This window comes from Heterodontus francisci, chromosome 6 (assembly GCF_036365525.1).
Source record: "Heterodontus francisci isolate sHetFra1 chromosome 6, sHetFra1.hap1, whole genome shotgun sequence".
NCBI classification, from domain to species: Eukaryota; Metazoa; Chordata; class Chondrichthyes; order Heterodontiformes; family Heterodontidae; genus Heterodontus; species Heterodontus francisci.
Window position 1 is genome coordinate 40344653 of NC_090376.1, and position 23713 is coordinate 40368365.

Here is a 23713-nt window from a genome sequence, read left to right on the forward strand (position 1 = left end):
CCTACCTATACTAGGGGCAATTTATAATGGCCAATTTACCTATCAACCTGCAAGTCTTTTGGCTGTGGGAGGAAACCAGAGCACCCGGAGGAAACCCACGCAGACACAGGGAGAACTTGCAAACTCCACACAGGCAGTACCCAGAATTGAACCCAGGTCGCTGGAGCTGTGAGGCTGTGGTGCTAACCACTGCGCCACTGTGCCGCCCCCTTGTTCAATGTCAAATTTCTCCATTATAATAAGAAATTCCACATATTTTTAAAATAACTTTTTAAAAAGTTGTTTACAATATTTTGGCTTCTACCTTAATCCCATGTATACGTCCCAATCATTTATTTTGCTACCTGTAAAATTAAAAAATTAAAAGTGATGGAATTCAGTGGCTTTTACTTCCTGATTTACTGTCTGTGAGAATACTTCAGTGTGATTGGCTGCTTACCCTGCTTGCTGACCTCACCATTGCTGGATGCCTGGAGATTCCCTTGAGTTGATGCCAAATTTAAAGGGCTGGATTTTATGGCAATGCTGGGACCAGAAACGGGAGGTGCTGCGTTTCGGTGGGAGGGCAGGTTCTGTGGTGGCCAACCTTTATTAAATTGCATGTATCTGTTACTAAGGATCATGTGGTTCCTGGGCATTGTCAGCATCCTGCACCTTGTCATCATCTTCCTCCATCTCCTCATCATCAGAGGAGGCAGCGTGCTCAACAATATCCTCATTGTTCAATTGCTTTCCCCTCTGTAGCACGAGGCTGTGGAGGGCACTGAAAAGCACTACGATGTGCCAGAGCCTTGCTGGGCCATACTGGAAATCTGTCTAGGACTCTGAAGTGCATCTTCAGAAGGCCTAAGGCTGCTTGATGATCACTTGAGCTATTCCATGGCAGATGCTTTAACTCTCCTTGCAGCAGTGCTAGAGTTCCTCATAGCCGTCATTAACCATGTCTGAAATGCATAGCCCTTGTCACCCAGTATCCATTCTTGAAGGTGCATAGTGGGCCCGAAAAGGTCTGGCACCTGGCACTGCCTTAGTATGTAGGCATCATGGCTACTTCCAGGAACTGTGCACACACCTGCAGGAAGTGCTTGCGATGGCTGTAGACTAGCTGTACATTGATCGAGTGGAAGCTCTTCCTGTTGATGAAGGTTGCAGGCTCATCACTGGGAGTCTTAATTATCACATGCGTGCAGTTGAGGACACCATGCACCTGGGGAAATCCAGCGAGGGCCCTGAACCCTATGGCCCTCTCAGCGTGACTTTGGATTGGTGTGAAAGCACACACACTGGCTGGACCTCTTGAACATGGCACTGGTGACCATCTTGATGCAGACTGGGAGATCCCACACTGGTCTCCAGTTGATCCCTGGAATGATCCTGAGGCTTGGAAATTAAGTGCCATGGTGACCTTCAATACCACTGGTATTGGGTGGCCACCACTTCCCAGGAGCTCAGCTCATACTCCATCATGGCACACAGCTCTGTGATGGCCTTCCTGGACAGGTGAAGTCTTTGGTGCTACTGCTGCTCTGACATCTGAAGGTAGCTGAGCCTTGGTCTGTAGCTCCTCTCTGGTGGGTAACCTCTTATCAACACAGGGGACTGGCTGCAAGACCCTCTGCTTCCTTCTCCTCCATCTCCCCCCCCCCACCCCCCATGCACCAGAGGCTGGTGCTCTTGCTGCCCCTCTGGATACAACTGTCCCAATGCCTATGGCTGCAGCTGTCTCCCTCTCTGATGCTCCTCCTCACTGAAGCAACTGAAACCTGAGTGAACAAGGCCCATGGCATCCAGATTTATTCAGTCTCCAGGCCTCTTTGCACCCCTCCTTTACTCTCCACACAAGTGCCAGCTTCAATATGCCACTCTGGCAGTATGCCCCTGCACTTCTGGCACCTTTTCCCCTTCTCTGCATTGCCTATGCCAGTGTTGGTGCTGTTCCACCCTCCCTGCCAAAGCACGTTAGGACTCACGATGGTTGCCATTTGGAGCCAAAACTGAACTCCCAGTAGCTCACTGCTTCCTTACACCTGGTGAGGCTCTGAAACCCCAGGGTTTACTTGCACTATAGAAAAATTCAGAAACACTTAAAATTGATATTAATTGCCTTTTAAATAGGTTTAATTACCTGCGCGCCACGTGCAAGCATGAGGTCCTTCCACTATGCCGGCTGCCCTTCGCCATATCCGCTTCTGACATGAAGAGGTTGGGCTTCCATCCCAGTATTCCCACCCCATTTGCCTTCCAGCCAGCCTCCAATGAGCTGGGAAAATGCAACCCAAGCTGAAGTCATGAAAGCTGAAGTCTGCACCAAAGAGATCGCTAAATCTTTGTGGACACCTTTCTTTGAGATCAGTGGAGAGTGCCGTTGCTTTGCGGTTGACCGCAAAAATCACTTCAATAGTAAGCATTGCAAATTTGAACAATCCATGAAGAAAGCAAACAACTTGGGCACGTTTGTGTTCGAATTTATATTTAACACTCTTTCAGGAGACCAAAAAGTAAATTTCACCTGCCTCATAGAATCACAGGATCGGAGGCCAAGCTCAAACTTATTTGCGTATCGAACATAAAATCTTCCATGAAGCAGTGCAATTGGGCAGTATTTTAGAACATAATTTTTATTTAAATTTTTGCATTCAAAAATATTCCATGATATATTTAAGAGTGATGCAGTATTATTAATACAGCTGAAAATGGGTTTATCACAAAAAAGCATCTTTGATCAGAATCTTTGGATTTTCAGGCCGATGACCTTTCATCAGAACAGGTGATGGTCTTCGATCTGAAACGTTGCACTGAATTTTAACTGCCAAGGGGAGGCGGGTTCAGACACAGGCAGGGATTAAAGCCCTGAAAAGTGGCGTTGGGATGTGTACCTGACATGGTCCCACCCACATCCGAGTTTTACCCGGGCGGGATTGCATGCAAATGGTCATACACTAGTTCTGCTGCAGTGGACTCGGGTAAGGACTTTAATGGGCCAGGCTCTTCCACCATCATCATCCTCCACCTGGCTAAACTTGTTCTTACAATGAACAACTACTCCTTTGACTCCATTCACTTCCTCCAAACAAAAATTGTTGCTATTGGAACTGTATATGTTCTAGCTATTATCAGGCAAGCCCCCCCCCCCACCTGCCAAGAATGAGGAAAATTAATTTTGCCACGTGAACATTGATTTTAAACTGTTGTGGGTGAAGAAAGAACTTGCTTTAAAAAACAATTGGAGACTTTGGCTAGAAAGAGACATTAGCATATCAACAGACAGTACTTCAAAGGACAAAGGGGCTATTCCCTGCTCCAATTTAATCCACAATGGACTTTTGACTACCAGACATTGAAGCATTCCTGATTAACTACTAAGATGGCCAAATACACAAACAGATGTGGTCAGCCCAGTTTAGTCACACGACTAACTGATGTTGGAGTTTTTTGAATTTGAACTGGCCACAGGGTTAAAACTGTTTGCTCCTGGACTGGAAAAGACCTCGCTCCTGTCTGCTCTCATCTCTTTCTGTTGTAATGGAAGACCTATTGAAGACACGTGAACTCAAAGAGAGAAAAGTCTCCTATGTGAACAAGGTTTAAGAAGAATACTGGCCCCAACGAAAAGTAAGAGCTGTCTACAATCAAAGAATCTACGGCGAGCTGGAAACATAGAAACAGTAACAAGAAACCCCCTTCAGCAACTGCCTTAAACCTCTCTACTTTATTTTTCTTCTGCTCTTTTCTGTCCCTATTTGCATGTGTGTATCGCATTTACATGCTAGCTTGGGCACGTTGTACATCCATAGATGTTAAACCAAATTAGAGTTTAAGTAAGTTTAATAAAGTTCACTTTTCCTCTTTAAACCTAAGAAAACCGAGTGTGATCATATCTTTGCCTAATAATTGGGAAGTGGTGAACAAGGATTCACCAAGGGGAGCTCAAAACACAGTGTGTTGAAAATTAAACCCTGTTACAATAAGACCAGGTGAAGACAGTGAAATACCCCTTTCTCACCTAGTCGTAACAGAAATTTGGGTGTTAGCGTCCAGAATGATGAACGAGAGAAATTGGAAGTGGAAAGCCAAATTGTTCCCAATCAAAAAAAGAACAGATTTTCTTGTGGTTGTGTGTGATTGAATACTAACATGTCTGCAACTGAAGCTAGTAGCTCCCCAATCCAGGGTGAAGTAACTTGGGATAAGTTAGAAGCACTGTTTATGGAGGAGTTGAGAAAAATGGCTGAGCAGTGTGGGATCACTGTACGTGGCAAGGCCAGGAAGTCTGAATTCCTAAGGCTAGTGGCCAACCATTTTTCCTTGAATCTGAAGAAGCAGAAGCAGGGTGAGAAGCAGGCCCAGAGAAGGCAATGCTAGCAAAGATACAATTGGAACAAAGGAAACTTGAATTAGAAGACAGGGAAAGAGAGAGAGAGAGAGAGAAAGAGAGAGAGAGAGATTCGGGAGAGGAAGAAATAGAGAGCCTTCCAAAAGGAATCTGAAGAAAATGGAAGGCAGGAAAGAGAGAGAGAAAGACAGGGGAAGGAACGAGAGAGGAGCGAGAGAGAGAGAGAAAGAATATTCCAGAAAGAATCCAAAGAGAGAGAGCTGAAGTGGCTTGGGTTAACTAGAGGGTGACAGAGTAACTCTAGTGAAAGCATGGCCAATCTGGAGGAGCAAAATTCAGGCTGGATACAATATTGCTAAAACATGCTCAATTAATTCCAAAATTCAATGAGGAAGCTGTGGAAGCATTTTTCATGTCTTTTGTGAAACTGGCAAGGCAGCTAAAATGTCCAGCTAAGACCTGGTCTCTTTTAACACAAAGCAAGCTAATTGGAAAAGCCCATGAGGTTTATTCCTTGTTGCCAGATGAGAGTTCATCAAATTATGAACTGACCAGAAATGCTATCCTCAGGGCATATAAATTAATACCTGAAGCCTATTGCCAGTTTAGAATCCTCAAAAAGCAAACCAATCAAACTTATCTGGAGTTTGAAGGAAGCAAGCAGCTGGCTTTTGACCAGTAGCTGAGGGCTGTAAAATACAGCTCAGTTATGAGACTCTCAGAGAAGTAATCCTGTTAGAAGAATTTAAAAACTCTCTCCCATTCTCAATAAAGACCCATGTAGAGGAGCAGCGGGTTCAGGGAGCCCAGTACGCGGCTGGTTTGGCCGATGATTTTGCTTTAATTTATAAGTCGGTTTCCCAGGGGAGAACCTTTCCTAATCACCATTACAAATCCGAAAAGGACAAAGGGTGGGATGATGATATCTGCCCAGGCAGTCCTAGAAGAGGAAGGAACAGAGAAGACTTGGGGCCCTCCTCCAGCCAAAAAGGAAGATGTGAGCAAGAGTGAGACCCGGAGACCAGTGTGCTTCCATTGCAATAAGGAAGGGCATTTAAAAGCTGACTGCTGGAAATTAAAGGGGAAACTGGTAGGGTTAATCAGGGTATACCCGCTCAGTGAAGATGGGGACCTGATGCAAAGCACAGCATAACAAGCTGTGGCTTTATTTGCAGTAAGAGTGCAACCCAGGAAGCTTACTACAGCAAGTGCAGGAAAAGATAATAGGATTCCTGAAGGTTATCAGGGTTTTGTGTCTGAAGGGAAAGTAACACATATCCCTCCAGTGGGGCAAGCAAGCCCATAGTGATTCTCAGGAACACAGGGGTCATCAGATCCCTTTTACTGGAAAAAGGCCTAACCTTTCCCCCAGGGGGTGCAATGAACACCAAAATGGTGATGATTGGTATTGGATGGCAGTGTATGCCTGCACCTGTACACCTGGAGTGCGACCTAGTTTCGGGACCAGTGACTATAGGGATTGTCCCTAGTTTGCCTGTGGATGGGGTTGACCTGCTCCTAGGTAATGATCTGGGAGGGGTGAAGGTGGTAGCCCCCCCAATAGTAAAAGAAAGACTGCAGGAGGTCAGAGAGACAGGGCAGTGACAGGAGTCGGTCCCCTGCAGAATCCCTGAATGTGTAGCGGATCAGGCCCTGATCAAACCAGCTCCCCCAGAGGAGACTGAATTGGTACTGCAGGCAGATGACCATGAAGTCTGTCTGATGAGACTTTCTTTGGAAAGTTAGGAGACCCAGGGAATGAATTAAATGTATTTTCCCTAGCTGAGGCTCAGCGAGCTGACCCAGTATTGCAAGAGTTAGCACAGGCTGCCCAGTCTGAAAGTGAAGCAGAGGGAGTCCCTGACTGCTACTATTTAAAGAATGAGGTACTGATGAGGAACTGGAGTTCTCCTCACAGACCTGAGGGCAAGGAGTGGACAGTAGTTCACCAGTTAGTGGTGCCACAGAGGTACCAGGGAGAAATATTAAGAAGGGCCCATGAGACTACAGTGGCTGTACATACGAAAGACCAAAGCCCACATAAGACAGCAGTTTGAGTGGCCAAAACTCCACAAAGATGTGGTGGAGTACTGCAAAGTTATCACATTTTTTTTTTTAAAAAAGAGATACAGCACTGAAACAGGCCCTTCGGCCCACCGAGTCTGTGCCGACCATCAATCACCCATTTATACTAATCCTACACTAATCCCATATTCCTACCACATCCCCACCTTCCCTTACCACCTACGTATACTAGAGGCAATTTATAATGGCCAATTTACCTATCAACCTGCAAATCTTTGGCTGTGGGAGGAAACTGGAGCACCCGGCGAAAACCCACGCGGTCACAGGGAGAACTTGCAAACTCCACACAGGCAGTACCCAGAATTGAACCCGGGTCGCTGGAGCTGTGAGGCTGTGGTGCTAACCACTGCGCCACTGTGCTGCCCCTATGTGCCAGGTTGAGGGGAAACCCCAACCTACAGTGAAACCTGCACCTCTAAGTCCTGTACCGGTGTTAGGAGGACCCTCCAGCAGAGGGCTCATGAACTGTAAGGGACCCCCACCGAAAATAAAACGGGACAGGCAGGCACACGGCTGGCAAAAGTTTAGAAAGAGAAGGGGAAAACGTGACAAAGAGGTCACGTTTAAGGAAGTCTGGGAGGAATTCTGGATGAAAACCCCGACTGTCCAGTCAGCCAACCCCTAAAAACATGAAAAGTTACACCCCACATCCTCCTATGCAAATGCAGACACGAGAAGCACCCCACCAGAGTTGCTAACAGCATTTACAGGAACCTGCGGAGACAAATAGAGATCTCCTGGGGGGCACAGAAACCATGAGGCTGATGCCTAACCTAGTCGAAATATCACAGGAGAGTACAGTCAAGTCTGCACATATATGTACAGGCAGGAATGTCCCAGAGAACAAAGGGGAGATTAACAAAGAATGCCCCCACCCACAGTCAGAGGAAAAGGGAACCGTCCATCCACTACAGTCAAAAGTCTTTGAATGACTCAGAGATTTCAGGATAGACCCATCCACTACTAACTCTCCTGAGAAACAAAAGGGAAATTAAAGCAGCCCTGGCACCCAGAAAAGACCATATTTAATAAGCTTTAAGATTGATGAATGAATGTGAATGAATGCGAGAAATGCATGTTTTTTCTTTCTGTATCTTATATTTCTCTCAAACCCTGTAATGAAATGCACCTTTTTTTTCAAATCGCATTTCATTCCCCTGGGTGTGGGGGTGTCATGCAAGCCCCCCACCTGCCAAGAATGAGGAAAATTAATTTTGCACATGAACATTGATATTAAACAGTTGTGGGGGAAGAAAGAACTTTCTTTAGAAAACAATTGGAGACATTGGCTGGAGAGAGACATTGGCATATCAACAGACAGTGCTTCAAAGGACAATAGGGTTATTCCCTGCTCCAATTTAATCCACAATAGACTTTTGGACTTCTCTCCCGTCTGCTCTCATCTCTTTCTCACGGAATGGAAGACCCATTGAAGACACGTGAACTCAAAGAGAGAAAAGTCTCCTATATGAACAAGGTTTAAGAAGAATACTGGGCCCCAATGAAAAGTAAGAGCTGTCTACAATCAAAAACTCTATAGTGAGCTGGAAACACAGGAACAGTAGCAACAAAAAACCCTTCAGAGACTGCCTCAAGCCTCTCTACTTTACTTTTCTTCTGCTCTTTTCTGTCCCTATCTACATGTGTGTATCATGTGTGCATGCTAGCATGACTGCATTGTATATCTATAGGTGTTAATTGAATTAGAGTTTAAACAAGTTTAATAAATTTCACTTTTCTTCGTTAAACCTAAGAAAACCTGGTGTGCTCATTTATTTGCCTTATAATTGGAAAGTGGTGAACAAGAATTCACCAAGGGGGAGCTCAAAACATAGTGTGTTTAAAAATTAAACCTTGTTACAATAAGACCAGGTGAAGACAGTGAAAGACCCCTAGATACCTGTCTCACCTAGTCGTAACACTGTGCCTGCCTTTTTGTGGGATATTCTTTGTTCTAGTCCGACACAGGTCCCCTTCCCTTGCTCTTTCTTGGGACATTGATGACTGCATCAGTGCCATTTCCTGCTCTCACCCCAAATTGGAAAATTTCAAAATCAATCTGCTTCCACTTTCGCCTTCAGGTGGTCCTTCTCCAACCTTCCCTTCCTTAACTTCTCTATCTCCATTTCTGGGGATAGGTTGTCAACTAATATCTAGAAGCCCACTGACTCCCACAGATACATTCACTATGCTTCCTCCACTCTGCTTCCTCTAAGGACTGTATTCCATTCTCCCAGTTTTTCTTTGTGTCGCATCTATTCCGATGCTGCCACCTTTCATACTAGTGCTTCTGATGTTTTCCTTTTTCCTCAAACAGGATTTCCTTTCACCAGGGTTGACAGAGTCCTTGATCGTGCCCATCCTATTTCCTGCACTTCTGCCCTCCCCCCTTCCCTGAACCACAATGCAGTTCCCTTACCTTCACATTCCACCCCACCAGCCTCCACATTCAATGGATCATTCTCTGCCATTTCTGCTACCACCAAACACATCTTCCTCTCCCCTCCCCTTTCAGCATTCTGAAGGTGCCATAACCTCCACGACACTTTAGTCCATACTTCAATCACCCCCAACAACCCCCAGCCCAGAGCACCTTCCCGCACTAGCACAGGCAATGCAATACCTGCCCTTTTACCTCAGGCCTTCCTACAATCCACTCCCCAAAATAGAGGTGAAACAGTGGTTTACATTTAGTATACTATTCTTGCTGCTCATGATGCCATCTCTTCTACATTGGAGAGACCAAACACAGATTGGTGATCGCTTTGTGGAACGCCTCTGTTCAGACCACAAGTGTGATCCTGAGCTTCTGGCCGCCTATCTTTTACTTCTCCACCCCACTAAGACCTCTCTGCCCTTAGCCTCCTACACTGTCCCAATGAAGCTCAACAATAGCTTGGGAAGCACACCTCATCCTTCAATTAGGCACTTTACAGCCTTCCAGACTCAACATTGAGTTCAATAATTTAAGATCATAAGCTCTGCTGCCATTTTTCAGACATGATTCTGCTACTGCCATTTAACACATTCTCTAGACCCACCTTTTGTTTATTTTGTTTATTGTTCATATATTTTGTCCCATTGGCATCACCTTTTGCTTTGCACCATCCAGCCCTATATTTCTATGAATGTGTTTTTCTTTGTATAGAGAGCTTCTTATACAGCAGTGCACTGTAAGGTGCAAGATGTTGCCTACATCTGAAGTGGTAGTCTGAAGGGATTCAAGCACATAAAAATTGACTGCCACGATCACCTCAACAGCCATATGCAATGCTGTCCTTGCCCTACTTTGAGACTGTAGTTATGGCTGCAACAGTTGCCAAATTTCACTTATGCCCTCTTGTGTAAAATGTAGATGTCTCACTCATTGGTCCTCGCTGAAGTTGAAGCAAGGGTATTGGGACTGCTCCCTGAAGATTCTCGTTGGATATGGCCTCCAGTCAAGTGCCCCTCCTCCCACTTCTAGCAGCTTTTCCTGCTCTTAGTGACCTCTCTTCATTCTGCCAGTCATGTTCAACTTCCAGAGGTAAATATATCAGGTCACCCATGTCTAGAAACAACTTCTTTCAGCTCAAGATTTTTTGTGACAAAGATAGTACCACAAGAGAAGCCAGACCACTCCCTGTAGAGTACTCAAACTTTAGCCAAGTATAGGAAACCTCCAAAAACACATCTAATTGCACCAGCAACTAACATGTAAGTACTTCATGATCCTCTTTAAATAGCGCTGGTGGGAGGTCCTTCTTTCTGTTTAACAACTTGTTCAGCTGCATGAAGTTAGATAGGAAATTGGCTGGAGTGTGGTGTTTGAAAAAGGGGTCAGTGACTTCAAATCAGCATTGCACACTGATTTGCATCATATGCTGCCTGCTCTGCATGTTGCCGGTGGTTGTTAGGTGTGCATTTGCGCAAACTACTTTACCAAGATGGCATCTTGAGCACTTTCCATCGGAAGTGAGCATATGCCTCTTGGACCCAATTTGAGGCTTATGTAAAATAAAAATAAAATACTGCAGATGCTGGAAATCTGAAATAAAAACAGAACATGCTGGAAATACTCAGCAGGTCTGTCAGCATCTGTGGAGAGAGATACAGAGATAATTTTTCAGGTCTGTGACATTTTTCATACAGAGTAAATCTGTTTCTCTCTCCACAGATGCTGCCAGACCAACTGAGTATTTTCAGCACTTTCTGTTTTTATTTGAGTGTTATGTGGCTGCGCAGCACCTAGAAAATGGGGACTACCCAGCTCAATTTAGCTGCAGAGGAAAGATCAGGTAAGTTTTGCACATGAGGGAAGGGTAAGTTACCACAAGCTACTTTTATGCAACTGCTAATAAAGGATTATGGTCAGGAATTTTCTTGGAGCTGTGCTCACTCTGTCACTTGCACTTTGCTGGAAGTGCCTTCGACTGGAAATGCCTTCGACTGGAAATTTTCTGCTGAATTTATGACTGGAATTTTAAAGGGACCACCGGAAGTCCAATGTCTTTACGCGTTTCTGCAATCTACCGCAGCGGCCAACATGGAGGGCAGACTTTGCACATTGACCTGTTGGGAAGATAACTAAGGCACTCAACTGACCAACTGACTGCAATTTTATGGTGCATTTTGAATTTTACTAATGGCATATAGGAACCACGGGATGTCAGAGCCTCATCTGGTTAAAGGAGATGGCAAGCAAACAGGAGCTCAGTGCCGGCTCTCTCCGGCAGCCATTGACAGAGCCTGGGTGACTTGCCAGGGAGCGTGAAGCAGCACGGGCACCAGCAACTGAAGGCAGGAGGGGGGAAAGGTGCCAGTGCTGCAGGGTTGGGGGGAGTGGGATGGGGATGCTGCCATGGTGCCATCGGGGCAGTGTTACGTAATCAAAAGAGATGAGGGGGGGAAAGGGTAGGGTCCATTTGCATAGAAGGCCTTACATATGGAGAGAGGCCACCTGCCATGGGCCTCATTCACCCTGGCTTCGGGGCCGTGTTGAGGAGGAGGAGCAGGAGAGAGGGAGGAAGGGAGGTCCAGGCACTGTCAGTGGGACATCAGCAACTTCAGGGTCGACAAGAGGGCCTGCCTTGGGATGGGAACAATGGAGAAGGGTGCAGAGAGCACATGAACAGCCTCCTGTGTGCAGAAGAAGCTATTTGGAACCTGTTCATCTGATTCTTCAGTGGGTAGATCCATATTACCTCACTTTTAATTTTCTTGTGATTTATACAAGTGCTGTTTACCTTAGGGAATTTTTCCTTCCTTTTTTCCTTTACTTTGGTTTTTTCCCTAATCTTCCCATGTCCTCTGGGACACTACTGCTCGCCGGTGTCTGTCTAGCTTTCATTGCACTCCCCTGTGACACTTCAATTAGGTGAGACATCACCCTCACTTTGGCTAGCCTGTTTGGGAATTTTCCTTGTTCCTATTTAAATCTGTAAAAAGGGTTTCTGGGAACCATCTCTCTGGTACATTTCCTTCAACTGCTGCTGCTTTCATCTCAGCTCTTTTACTTTTTTCCGACTCTATCTTGGCATATTGTGGGATTTTTGGAACTTCCCCAGCCCTCTGCATCTGTGCAGAATTTTGCTTGTTCCCCTCAGTTTCCCCAGTCTCCATGGACTGCTCTGAACCCTCTGGAAACAGTACTGTGTTTCCTACCAAGTCATTGCCCAGCAATAGGTCGACCCCCTGCATTGGTAAGCTCGGAATGATCGCGACCGTCGCTATCCCAGTGACCAACTTACTCTGCAGATAAACTTTAACTAAGGGAACCTTTAAGCATTTGCCAGAAAGCCCTTTCACCAACACTGTGGTACCTGTTCTGCTTTCAGGGGGCATTTCTTGGTTGCCAGTAGTGTCTGAAAACAACTGGCATCCCTGAGGAAGGTTATCTCTTTGCCTGCGATACAAAAGGAGTCATTTTCCTTCATGCAAAAAGTTTTTGTAGGTGATTTGATCCAGTGCTACATTAGCACACATGTTCATCACTTTCAATGCTATAGACACTGCCTTGTCTGCAGCGCTTCCTTTTGGTTTTCTTGTAGACCAACAATTTGTCTTGATGTGCCCAGATTTTCCTCACTGAAAATACACCAGGTGTGCCCCTACTGGTTTGCCATCATGGTTCCTTCTTCTAAAAGTTGGAGATTGATCTGTTTTTCTTTCCTAACTCTCCTTTTCTTTCAAGCCCATTTCTGCTTCATCTATAGCCATCCTATCTTCCCTAGCATGTAAGAGTTACTAGACCCAAGTTTATTTTGAGTTAGCGATCTGTGTGCTAATTCATAGCCGTCTGCAATGATGGCTGCTTCCCTGGCTTTTGAAACTCTTTGTTCCTCTACATGAGTTTTATATACAGGAGGCAATTTTTGAATTCCTCCAACAGGATTACCTCTCTTTATCCCTCATACGTGCGGTCAATGTTGAGTGCTCGCACCCACCGCTTGAAGGTGAGTTGTTTAATTCTCTCAAATTCGAGGAAGGTTTGAGTGGGCTTTCTGTGAGAGTTCCTAAGCTTCTCGTGATATGCTTCCAGTACTAACTTAGGATAACCTATTTGTCTGCTCATAGTTTGAGGCAACAACAGGCCTCGTGGGCTTTTCCCGTTAACTGACCTTGCAGCAGGAGAGTCCAAATTACTTTAGGCCACTTTAATCGATTTGCAAGCTTCTCAAAGGGTATATGGAAGGCTTCAATATCATCTTCTTCAAATTTGGGTACTATCCGGGAATACTTCAAGAAATCAAAGCTTGCCTCTGGACCAGGGTCATTTGAATTACCAGCGGCTTCTCCACTACGTAAAGACAATATTCCCTAGCCAATTCAATCTGTCTTATTTTACTGTCTGTTTGTGCTTGTAATTCCTTCTCAGACTTTTCCCTCTGGAAGGCTTTCACTCTCTTTCTCCTGAAATTCCAACTCTAGACTCTGCTCTTGCAGGCAAATTTTTGCTAAGGTAACCTGGTCTATTTCAAGTTTTATATCTTCTACCTGTTCTAGTTTTGGGATGAGGGAGAAATGCTCAGCCAGCATTTTTAGCACCTCTGGTCTTTTTGCCCTTTACCTCACACTAAATTCCACCTGGTCAGCTACTGTTCTGAGCTGTTCAATCTTTAAGGTCGCTAACATATGCCAAGTTAAATCCTCCAGTTCTACAAATGATTGCACGTTAAAGTCAGCCATTCTATTTTCTACTGTTAATATACGCGCAGCCAGCTACTGTAGTCCTTTTTTTTAAAGAAATAATTTCAGCTGTTGGACTTTTCCCTCTTGCTTCCAATTTATTCTTTTAATATCAGATTCAGCTCCTTTTAGTCCAATGTTCAGTTCCCAGATGCAGTCCCCAATTCTGTTATGGACAGAATTGAGAGAGAACTGAAACCCCAGTTCTTTTCCCTTTACTGATCGTATTCAGTGTGTTTTGAAAAGGACGATGTGTGTGTTTCTTAACCCCTGAGTGTATGGCCAATCTGAATAACCAGCAGCACAATTTTTATGGGTTAAAATAAAGTGGATTATTTTTAGTTACACATTCAACCCAAAAGTCTAATGCTACGTCACTCACTCACCACTCACACACACTTGAGAAAGAAAGCCGTTAAAAGGATAGTGCACTTTAACAAATTAAAAGCCAAAGAATAGTTCATTAGTCACATGATTTGGCTCACCTTCGGGAAAAAGGGATGCATTGTGGACCCGGAGAAGGCGGCGTCTTCACTTCTGAAATGTGGTTAGGTGGATTCGATAGACGTAGTTGTATATCGAAGTCCAATAAGAGAGGACACAGTTTTGAACTTAGTTTTAGGAAATCAAGATGAACAGGTGGAACGAGTGACAACAGGAGAACATTTTGGTGGTAGTGATCATAATTCAGTCAGTTTCAACATAATTTTGGAAAAGGACAAGGATAGAACAGGAATTGGAGTTCTTAATTGAGGTAAGACCAATTTTACTAAGCGGAGGAGTGATTTGGAAAAGTGGACTGGAAACAGCTACTTCAAGGGAAATCAGTGTCAGAGCAATGGGAGGCAAAGGGTAGATTCAATGGGTTCAGAATAAACATGTTCCCACAAAGAAAAAGGGTGGGACTGCCAAATCTAGAGCCCCATGGATGTCAAGGAGCTTACAGTGTAAGATAAGGCAAAAAAGGAAAGCTTATGTCCAACACTGCGAACTCAATATGACAGAAAGCCGAGAGGAGTATAGAAAGTGGAAGGGTGAAATCAAAAAGGAAATTATGAAAGCAAAAAAGAGAGGACAAGAAAGACTATTGGAAAACAAAATCAAGGTGAACTAAAAACTGTTTTATCAATACATTAAGAGTAAGAGGATAACTAAGGAAAGAGAAGGGCCCATAAAGGACCAAAAAGGTAACCTATGTGTAGGGGCAGAAGATGTTGGCATGATTCTTAATGAATACTTTGTGTCTGTCTTCACAAAAGAGGGGGACGATGCTGATATTGTAGTTAAAGAGGAGGAGGAGTGTGAAGTATTGGATGTGATAAACATAGGGAGAGAGGACGCATTAGTGGAATTAGCATCCTTGAAAGTGGAGAAATCACCAGGGCCGGATAAAACGTACACCAGGCTGTTAAAAGAGGCCAGGGAAGAAATAGCAGAGGGCCTGACCATCATTTTCCAGTCTTCACTGAACACAGGTGTGGTGCCAGAAGATTGGAGGGCTGCTCACATTGTACTTTTGTTTAAAAAGGGAGCAAAGGATATTCCGAATAATTACAGGCCAGTCGGTCTAGTAACGGGCATTTAGAAGGGCATAGATTAATCAAGGATAGTCAGCATGGATTTGTTAAGGGAAGTTCTTGTCTAACTTGATTGAATTTTTTGAGGAAGTAACATGGAGGATAGATGAGGGTAGTGCAGTTGATGTGGTCTACATGGATTTTAGCAAAGCTTTTGACAAGGTCCCACACTGGTTAAAAAATAAAAACCCATGGGATCCAGGGAAATGTAGCAAGCTCAATACAAAATTGGCTCAGTGGCAGAAAACAAAGGGTAATTGCTGATGGGTGTTTTTTGCGACTGTAAGGCTATTTCTAGTGGTGTTCCACAGGGCTCAGTACTAGGTTCCCTGCTTTTGTGGTATATATTAACGATTTGGACGTAAATGTAGGGGGCATGATCACGAAGTTTGCAGACACAAAGATTGGCTGTGTGGTAGATAGTGAGGAGGATAGCTGTAGGAAGATATCGATGGACTCGTCAGGTGGGCAGAAAAGTGGCAAATGGAATTCAACCCAGAGATGTGTGAGGTGATGCATTGGGGAGGTCACACAAGGCAAAGGAATAGACGATTAATGGGAGAATACTGAGAAGTGTAGAAGAAGTGAGGGCCTTGGAGTGAATGTCCACAGATCCCTGAAGGTAGCAGGACAGGTCAATAAAGTGGTTAAGAAGGCATTGGGATTCTTTCCTTCATTAGCCAAGGTATAGAATATAAGAGCAGGGAGGTTATGCTGGAACTGTATAAATCATTAGTTAGGCCACAACTTGAGTACTGTGTGCAGTTCTGGTCACCTCATTACAGAAAGGACGTAATTGCACGAGAGAGGGTACAGAAGAGATTTACGAGGATGTTGCCAGGACTGGAAAAATGCAGCTATGAGGCAAGATTGGATAGGCTGGTGTTGTTCCCCTTAGAACAGAGAAGGCTGAGGGGAGATTTAACTGAAATATACAAAATTATGATGGGCCTGGAAAGAGTGGATGTGAAGGGCCTAGTTACCTTAGCAGAGAGGTCAGTCACTAGGTGGGGTGGGGGGGGGGCATAGATTTAAAGTGATTGGTAGAAAGATTAGAGGGGAGATGAGGAAAAATATTTTTACCCAGAGGGTGGTAGGATTCTGGAACTCACTGCCTGAAAGGGAAGTAGAGGTAGAAACCCTGAACTCACTCAAAAGGTATCTGGATAGACACCTCAAGTGCCATAACCTATAGCGCTATGGACCAAATGCTGGAAGGTGGAATTAGGCTGGATAGCTTGTTTTTCGGCCGGCGCAGACATGGTGGGTCCAGTGGCCTCTTTCTATGCCGTAAACATTCTATGATTCTCTGAAGTCGTTCCAGGATTCTCTCGAAGAGGTGGATTTTCAGCAGGTCATGAAGTTAGTTGTTTGTGGACATCACGAGGAAGTTGGTTTTCTGTACTGGTTTGAAGAATCTAAAATGCTACAGCCTACAGTTCTTTTAAGGCATGATGGTACTGCCTGGTCTGCTTGCTGCTTTTCCTGCAGTCTGTATTTTAAAGATTTTTAAAAGGAGACCAACATGGCTGCCCTACCATGTGACCTCTCACCGTTCCTTTTCCAAATATGGTGGGAGTCTAGGTTGATTCGCCTCATCCTGTTTATTGTTCTAAAACATCAGCCTGAGGAGGGTTAAGACCATCACCTTCTTTGTTTCAGAAGAAAACCATTCACTTCAGGAATGTCTCCTCATGGTTTCAGGATGGGCGTTAATAATACCACTTAGGTTTCAGACAGTAAGACAGTTCTCGAATACACAAGCCGAGAGTCAGCTGACCTTCAGCAGCTATCTTTGCAGCTGATGTCCACTGTGGTTCATTTAAAACAAAAGGAAAATTCAGTTCCAGAAGATACTATGCTGAAGATAGTCCATGTTGAAAGTTATGAATAGGACATGCCTGTACTGGGCATGACACCAATAAAGTGTGACCTTTCTGCAGCCCTGCTGTTGCCGCCTTCACTTTGCACTCCATCACCCAGCGCTGAGGTACACATCGCACAGTGGCATGGCTGAAGCATTGACCAGACGTGCCTTGGTCCATCCCTTCCAGCCCATTGAGGGAGGCAGGCTGTAAATTAAGTCTCAAAGGCAGCAAGAATTGGAAGGAGATGTAGCAGTAATACATTAATCCTTTATTACATGGCACAACAAACATGAGGCTTAACTTCTACATATTCTATTCATCCATGATTCACAAGTACAGCTAGGTGCTCTTAAATCTTTTACGAGCACTCCTACACGGTGCTCCCATTGCACATTAACTGAGGTGGAGGCAGGCTGCTGACCTTCCTTCCCTTGGCTTGGGATTACCTTGGCGTTCCACCTCTGGCTGCCTGAGTTCTGGAGGGCCCCGGCATGCTGAGGAGCTCCAACACAGGTTCAGGACTCCCCTCTGTGTTGCAGCTACATGAGGCCCTTGTTTCACTGGCAGAGGGACTGAGGAGCTGCCAACCACACTAGGAGCGCCCTGAGAGGAGGCCCCAGATGTGGAAGGCAGCGAATCCTCTTCTCTCGCAAGGCACGCTTGTACCTGCTGTCCTGAGAACTACAAAAACTGTTGGCGTCTCCAAGCGCCTCATTCCTCTCTCTCCTTGCCACTGCTCAATAGAGCTCATGAATGAGGCCATGGCATTCAGGTCTGTGTGCATCTGCACCATCCACTGAGTGGTCTGCTGGATGAGGCTCTCCATGAGGGTCGCCAATCTTTTGATGGAGGAAGCCAGAGACATGGCAGCACTTATGGCCTGGATGGTCTCCTCAATCGCCCGCGCATGGGTGCACATAGCCTTTGGATGCTTCGCCAGATGTTCCCTTACCTCTTGGTGTAACTGCAGCATTTGCTGTGTTGCCGACAATTCCAGAAGCATGTCATCAGCCTGGGGCTCAGCATGGGCCTTGCCTCCCACAATCCTCCGACTGTTAGTGGACTCAGCTGTCAAAAACTCTGTCAGCTGCTCAGGTGTGTCTGTGCTGTGTTCACTAGGTCATGTGCCCAATTCTAAGCAGGAATGGATACACACTGTGAGTCTATCTGCATTGGCGGAGGGTACGGGGGAATGATATGACAGTGCATCCTCTGAGGCTCCCTCCTCCTCCTCAGAGGCAACCAGTTGCCCCCCAGTGTCTCCAGCTCTCTGCTCATCAGAATGACCCTGACCTGCATGAGAACAGATGACTTGTGTGTGCCAGGTGCACCCTTGTGTCCCTGCACTTGTTCACTCACTCTCTTAGGTGGGCACTCTGTTTCATCATCAGCAATGGAAAGGCTGCCGTGGTACCCTGCCAGTTCCAAGGCCTCCTCCTCCATGGGGGTCAGGATGGACAGATATGTCACCCCTCTGCCTGTCTTGGCCTGCTCCCTCAAGCTATGGGCTCTCTTCTCCTGCAAGCACATAAATGAAGTCTGTTCGTTTCCCCACCTATGCTGGAGGCAGTCCGTAATGGGGGCTCACAAATGCCTCCTACATACAGCCACACTCGCTGGTATTCTACTACCTAACCCCATTACCAATGACTACGTAGTCATTCCCTCGCCAATAAACTCACACTCTTGCATTGCCACAGGCAAGCCCCAAAGGGAAAAGAGGTATGGAGTACTCACCTTGGCAGACTGAATAAGGTCACTGAGGCACTTGTAGCACCGAATGCAGGTTCCTGGGGTGACCCCTTGGCTGCTGACTCTGCAATCTCCATCCAGGCTTGCTTGATTAGGCAGTGGGTATTCTCCTCACATCCCTGAGGAAGAGGACCTCCCGTCTTGCCCTTGCTGCCTTGAGGACAGCTTGCAGGGAGACCGGGCTGAACAATGAGGCCACCCAGGGTCTTCCTTCTGTCATTGTGCTGCCGGTTTCCTTTCAATTTTCTCCTTTGCAGACAGATACACAGCAGTGGATGGGAGTCAGTCAGAAGTAAATTGCAGGCAGCCAGTGGTAAAATGCAGGCAGTCAGAATTGAATGCAGGGCTGGCAGTCCTCTAAATATGGCTACAGCACCTCCTGCAGTGTTATTTGTCGCTTCCCACCTCCGCGCTGTGAATGGATGGCCCCCGCACCTCCTCACTGCTAATTGGCCAGCCGCTGGAAGATTGCATGCAGCCAGCTGCTCGCCACCCGAATGGAAGCGGCACCCACTTCCAGTTCCACCTTGCCGCAAAATTCTGCCCTAGATTATTACGGATGTAATAAGGTGTACAAATTCAGGTAAAACAAAGGCCTTTGTGACTGGTTACACAGTAGTATCAGTGAAAGCTTAAATTTAGTTCATTTGCCTACACTTTTGGCCAAGAAATGGTGCATTGTATGGAGAGATCAGAAACCTAAGAAAAAGCGTCAGTTCTCTAATTTTATTCAGGAAATATAAAAATAAGATTTCCCACAGTATACGTATGACAACCTGAAAACAGTGGCGAGTTATTCTCACTAAACAGAAAATGTTGATTTAATTTTTTGGATTACCTCAATATAGACTTGAAAAACTAAAATATCATGGAAAAAATAAATAAAACTTTGAAGTTAAGAAAATACTATAGAAAGTTATTGACAGAAAAAAAGATGGAAATGTACTCACAACTGCTCCAGGTCATGGTACATGATGAAAACATCAGCGGGCAGTCTTTTGATTTCATTGCTCTTGAGAGATCTATTATGGATAAAAGTACTTTTAATATTTAAAATGCAATTTGTGTGGTGTAAAATTTCTTTCACCATGTTAGCTGGGCAAATTGTGTTAAGTTGACGCAAATAATGATATATTAACAATGGCATGTGCATAAAAAATACATATAGGAAATCTTTTATGTATGGCATTAATCTAATGGTTCAAGCAACCAAAAAACGCAAAGGAACAGAAAATCCACAGAGGTGTGATCCCAGGATTGCACCTGTCTTTAACCTGTTGAGGGTCGCAAGGTCAGGGTAAGAGAATGCCTAGGCCTCAAGGATAGGGCCTTTGGTCATGTGACGGGGTTGCTAAACTGGGACAGGCAGATTAGGGGCTGGATTTTCAAAGCCCGATGGGGATGGAACCGGTGACAGGAGGGCAGAAATATCGCCGTGGGAGAGGGGTATGCCAATTTGCCAGTATCTTTCCGCGCCTGGGCCATTTTTAAAGAGGCCAAGTCGAAGGCACAGCGGCTACCCACCTGCAAGCAGCAAGTAGCCAATTGAGGCAATTAAGGGCATATGAAGGTCCCTCTCCTGCATCGACTGGAATTTTCCAGTCGGCCTGCGGGCCCCTGTGTGGTGGATGAAATACAGCCAGTTTTTAAAAATGTATTCTTTCACGGGATGTGAGCGTTGCTGGTTCAGCCAGCATTTATTACCTATCCCTAATTGCCTTTGAGAAGGTATTGGTAAGCTGCCTTCTTGAACCACTGCAGTTCATCTGGTGTGGGTACACCCACAGTGCTGTTAGGAAGGCAGTTCCAGGAATTTGTCCCAGCAGCAGTGAAGGAACAGCGGTATAGTTCCAAGTCAGGATGGTGTGTGGCTTGGAGGAGAACTTGCAGGTGGTGGTGTTCCCATGCATCTGCTGCTGTTGTCCTTCTAGGTGGTAGAGTTAACGGGTTTGGAAGGTGCTGTCGAAGGAACCTTGGCGAGTTGCTGCAGTGCATCTTGTATATGGTACACACTGCTGCCGCTGTGCGTTGGTGATGGAGGGAGTGAATGTTGAAGGTGCCAGTCAAGCGGGCTGCTTTGTCCTGATGTCAAGCTTTTTGACTGTTGTTGGAACTGCACCCATCCAAGCAAGTGGAGAGTATTCCATCATACTCCTGACTTGTGCCTTGTAGATAGTGGACAGGCTTTGGAGACTTAGGAGGTGAGTTACTCTGACCCTCTAACCTGCTCTTGTAGCCCCAGAACTAGCCAGTTCAGTGTCTGGTCAATGGTAACCCCCAGGCTGTTGATAGTGGGGGATTCAGCGATGGTAATGCTGTGGAATACCAAGGGTAGATGGTTGGATTACCTCTTGTTTGGGATGGTCATTGCCTGGCACTTGTAAGGTAAGGTGTGAATCTAACTTGCCACTTATCAGACCAAGCCTGCAAGGTCTTGCTGCATGTGGACAAGGGCTGCTTCAGTATCTGAGGAGTCGCAAATGGTGCTGCACATTGTACATTCATCAGCGAACATCCCTACTTCTGACCTTATGATGGACAGAAGGTCAGCTGAAGATGGCTGGGCCTAGGACATTACCCTGAGGAATGCCTGCAGTGATGTCCTGAGACGGAGATGACTGACCTCCAAAACCCACAACCTTTGTGCTAGGTATGGCTCCAACCAGTGGAGAGTTTTCCTCCTGATCCCCACTGACTCCAGTTTTGCGAGGGCTCCTTGATGCTACAGTGAAAGGAGGCAACCTCCTGGCAGCAGACAGGGGCCGATGCTCCAAAACACTTCTTTTAACACATCCCCCCCCATCCTGGCAGCCCACTTACAAATGGCCACAGGTGTTGCTGCAGGCCACCCTGTTGGAGGGGTTCCTCCTGCACAATGGCAGTCTGACAGCTGTGGCCATTTTTAATTTCAACAACTTTAAAAGTGCAGAGAGGGTGCCTGCATCTCGAAGTGCCCTCTCGCTTCCTTAACTGCATCAGCTCTCTCTCAGTACTGGATCCTGCCCGCCATCCCTAATTGGATGGCGAGCACACCCTCTGACCATTAACTGGCCAATTCTACAAAAATCGTGTCAAATGACTATTCCTGACATGGTGCAGGGTCACGATCCGCAGTCCCGATCCCTAATGGAAAATCCAGCCCTGGAAATCTACTCTACGCTCCATCTTCTGGCAAAATTGTGCAATTACACAACATGACAAGTTTCTATAAACAAAATTACTAACAACTGTGGACATAGGACATTATATATATATAAAAAAGCTGATATGAAGCGTGCCAAAACATTACAAAAGAAAGTCAAGTTTTGCAGACAGGATTTGCACACAGATAATTTCTGAAAATGTTCTTGGCTTTATGGCAGCAAAGCGGTAGAAGGCCCAACAGAAGTTCCAGAAAAAATGTTTAGATAGATTTGAAGAAATGCAGATAAAGAAATAGAGATAGATTAAAAGATAGACAGAAATAGACAGATGCAGACAGATAAATCGAACACTGATCTCTGGTGCGAGTCCGAAAGGCAGCCATTAATTACTACTCTCTGTTATCTTTTAGCTCATTTTGTATCCAAGTGCCTGGTAGCCAATTGAGCTAGTTCAAAGCCTATTAAGGCCTATTGTCAGAGGACAACTGGAATTTTCCAGTCGGCCTGCATGCTCCTGAAGGCATCAGGGACTAGGAAGCTACGTGGAGGCAGCCTCCCGGCAGAAGATCAGTGAGTGGGGTGGGCCAGCGCTCCAGGCCGGCTTTGAGACCCTCCCCGTCTGCATGGCCTCAGCTGCAGTCGCAGACTGCCCTTTCCCTTCTACAATGGTGGCCCGGCTGATGATTCCATTTTTAAATTTAAAAGTTCAAAAAGTTAGAGAGAGAGCGCCTCAAAATGTAGACACCCTCTCTCTGTTACCTGAACTGCAGGCTTCATCTCCTTCCGAGCTGGAGGGCCTCCTATTGGTCCTTCAGCTTTGAGAGGCCGCCTGCCATCCTTAATTGGATGGTGAGCCCACACCCTCTAGCCACTCGGGAAAATCACTGCCGGTTGACTGTTTCCCACACAGCGCACAATTCTGACCTCCATTTGACCCTGTGTCAGGGTCCCGAGCTGAAGTGCAAAACCCTGCCCTTTGTTACAATGCTCCTTAATTTTAATCAATAAGCCTTTTTCGGAACATAGGAATTTGGAGCAGGAGTGGGCCATTTCGCCCACTCGAGCCTGCTCCACCATTCAACTACATCATCGTTGATTTTATTCCTCAGCGCTATTTTCCTGCACTATTCCCATATCACTTGGTGCCTTTAATATCTAGAAATCTATCGATCTCTGTCTTGAACATACTCAATGACTGAGCCTCCACAGTCCTCTGGGGTAGAGAATTCCAAAGATTCACCACTCTGAGTGAAGAAATTCCTCCTCTCAGTCCTAAATGGCCTACTCCTTATTCCGAAACTGTGCCCCTGGTTCTAGAACGCAACCCCCCCCCCCCCCCCCCACCCCCCCACCCACCTCAGCCAGGGAAAACATCCCTCTTGCATCTACCTGTCGAGTCTGTAAGAATTTTGTATGCTTCAATGAGATCACCTCTGATTCTTCAAATCTCTAGAGAATACAGGCCACCCTCCTCAATCTCTCCTCAGAGGACAATCCCGCCATCCCTGGAATTAGTCTGGTGAACCTTCGTTGCACTCCCTCTATGTCAAGTATATCCTTCCTTAGGTAAGGAGACCAAAACTGTACTCAGTACTCCAGGTGCAGTCTCAACAAGGCTCTATACAATTGCAGCAAACCATCTTTACTCCTGTACTTAAATCCTCTTGCAATAAAGGCCAACATACCATTTGCCTTCCCAATTGCTTGCAACACCTACATGTTAGCTTTCAGTGACTCATGAACAAGGACACCCAGGTCCCTTTAGACAACAACACTTCCCAATCTCTC

At 45.7% G+C, this 23713-nt stretch overlaps 1 protein-coding gene across 1 annotated transcript in view; it reads right to left on the reverse strand.

Moving 5' to 3' along the window:
- Positions 1-23713, reverse strand: part of rxfp2b (relaxin family peptide receptor 2b) — a 264102-nt gene that overhangs the window by 175115 nt on the left and 65274 nt on the right. The window contains 1 exon segment of the mRNA XM_068034408.1: positions 19733-19804. Within this exon segment, the coding sequence (XP_067890509.1) occupies positions 19733-19804 (72 nt within the window).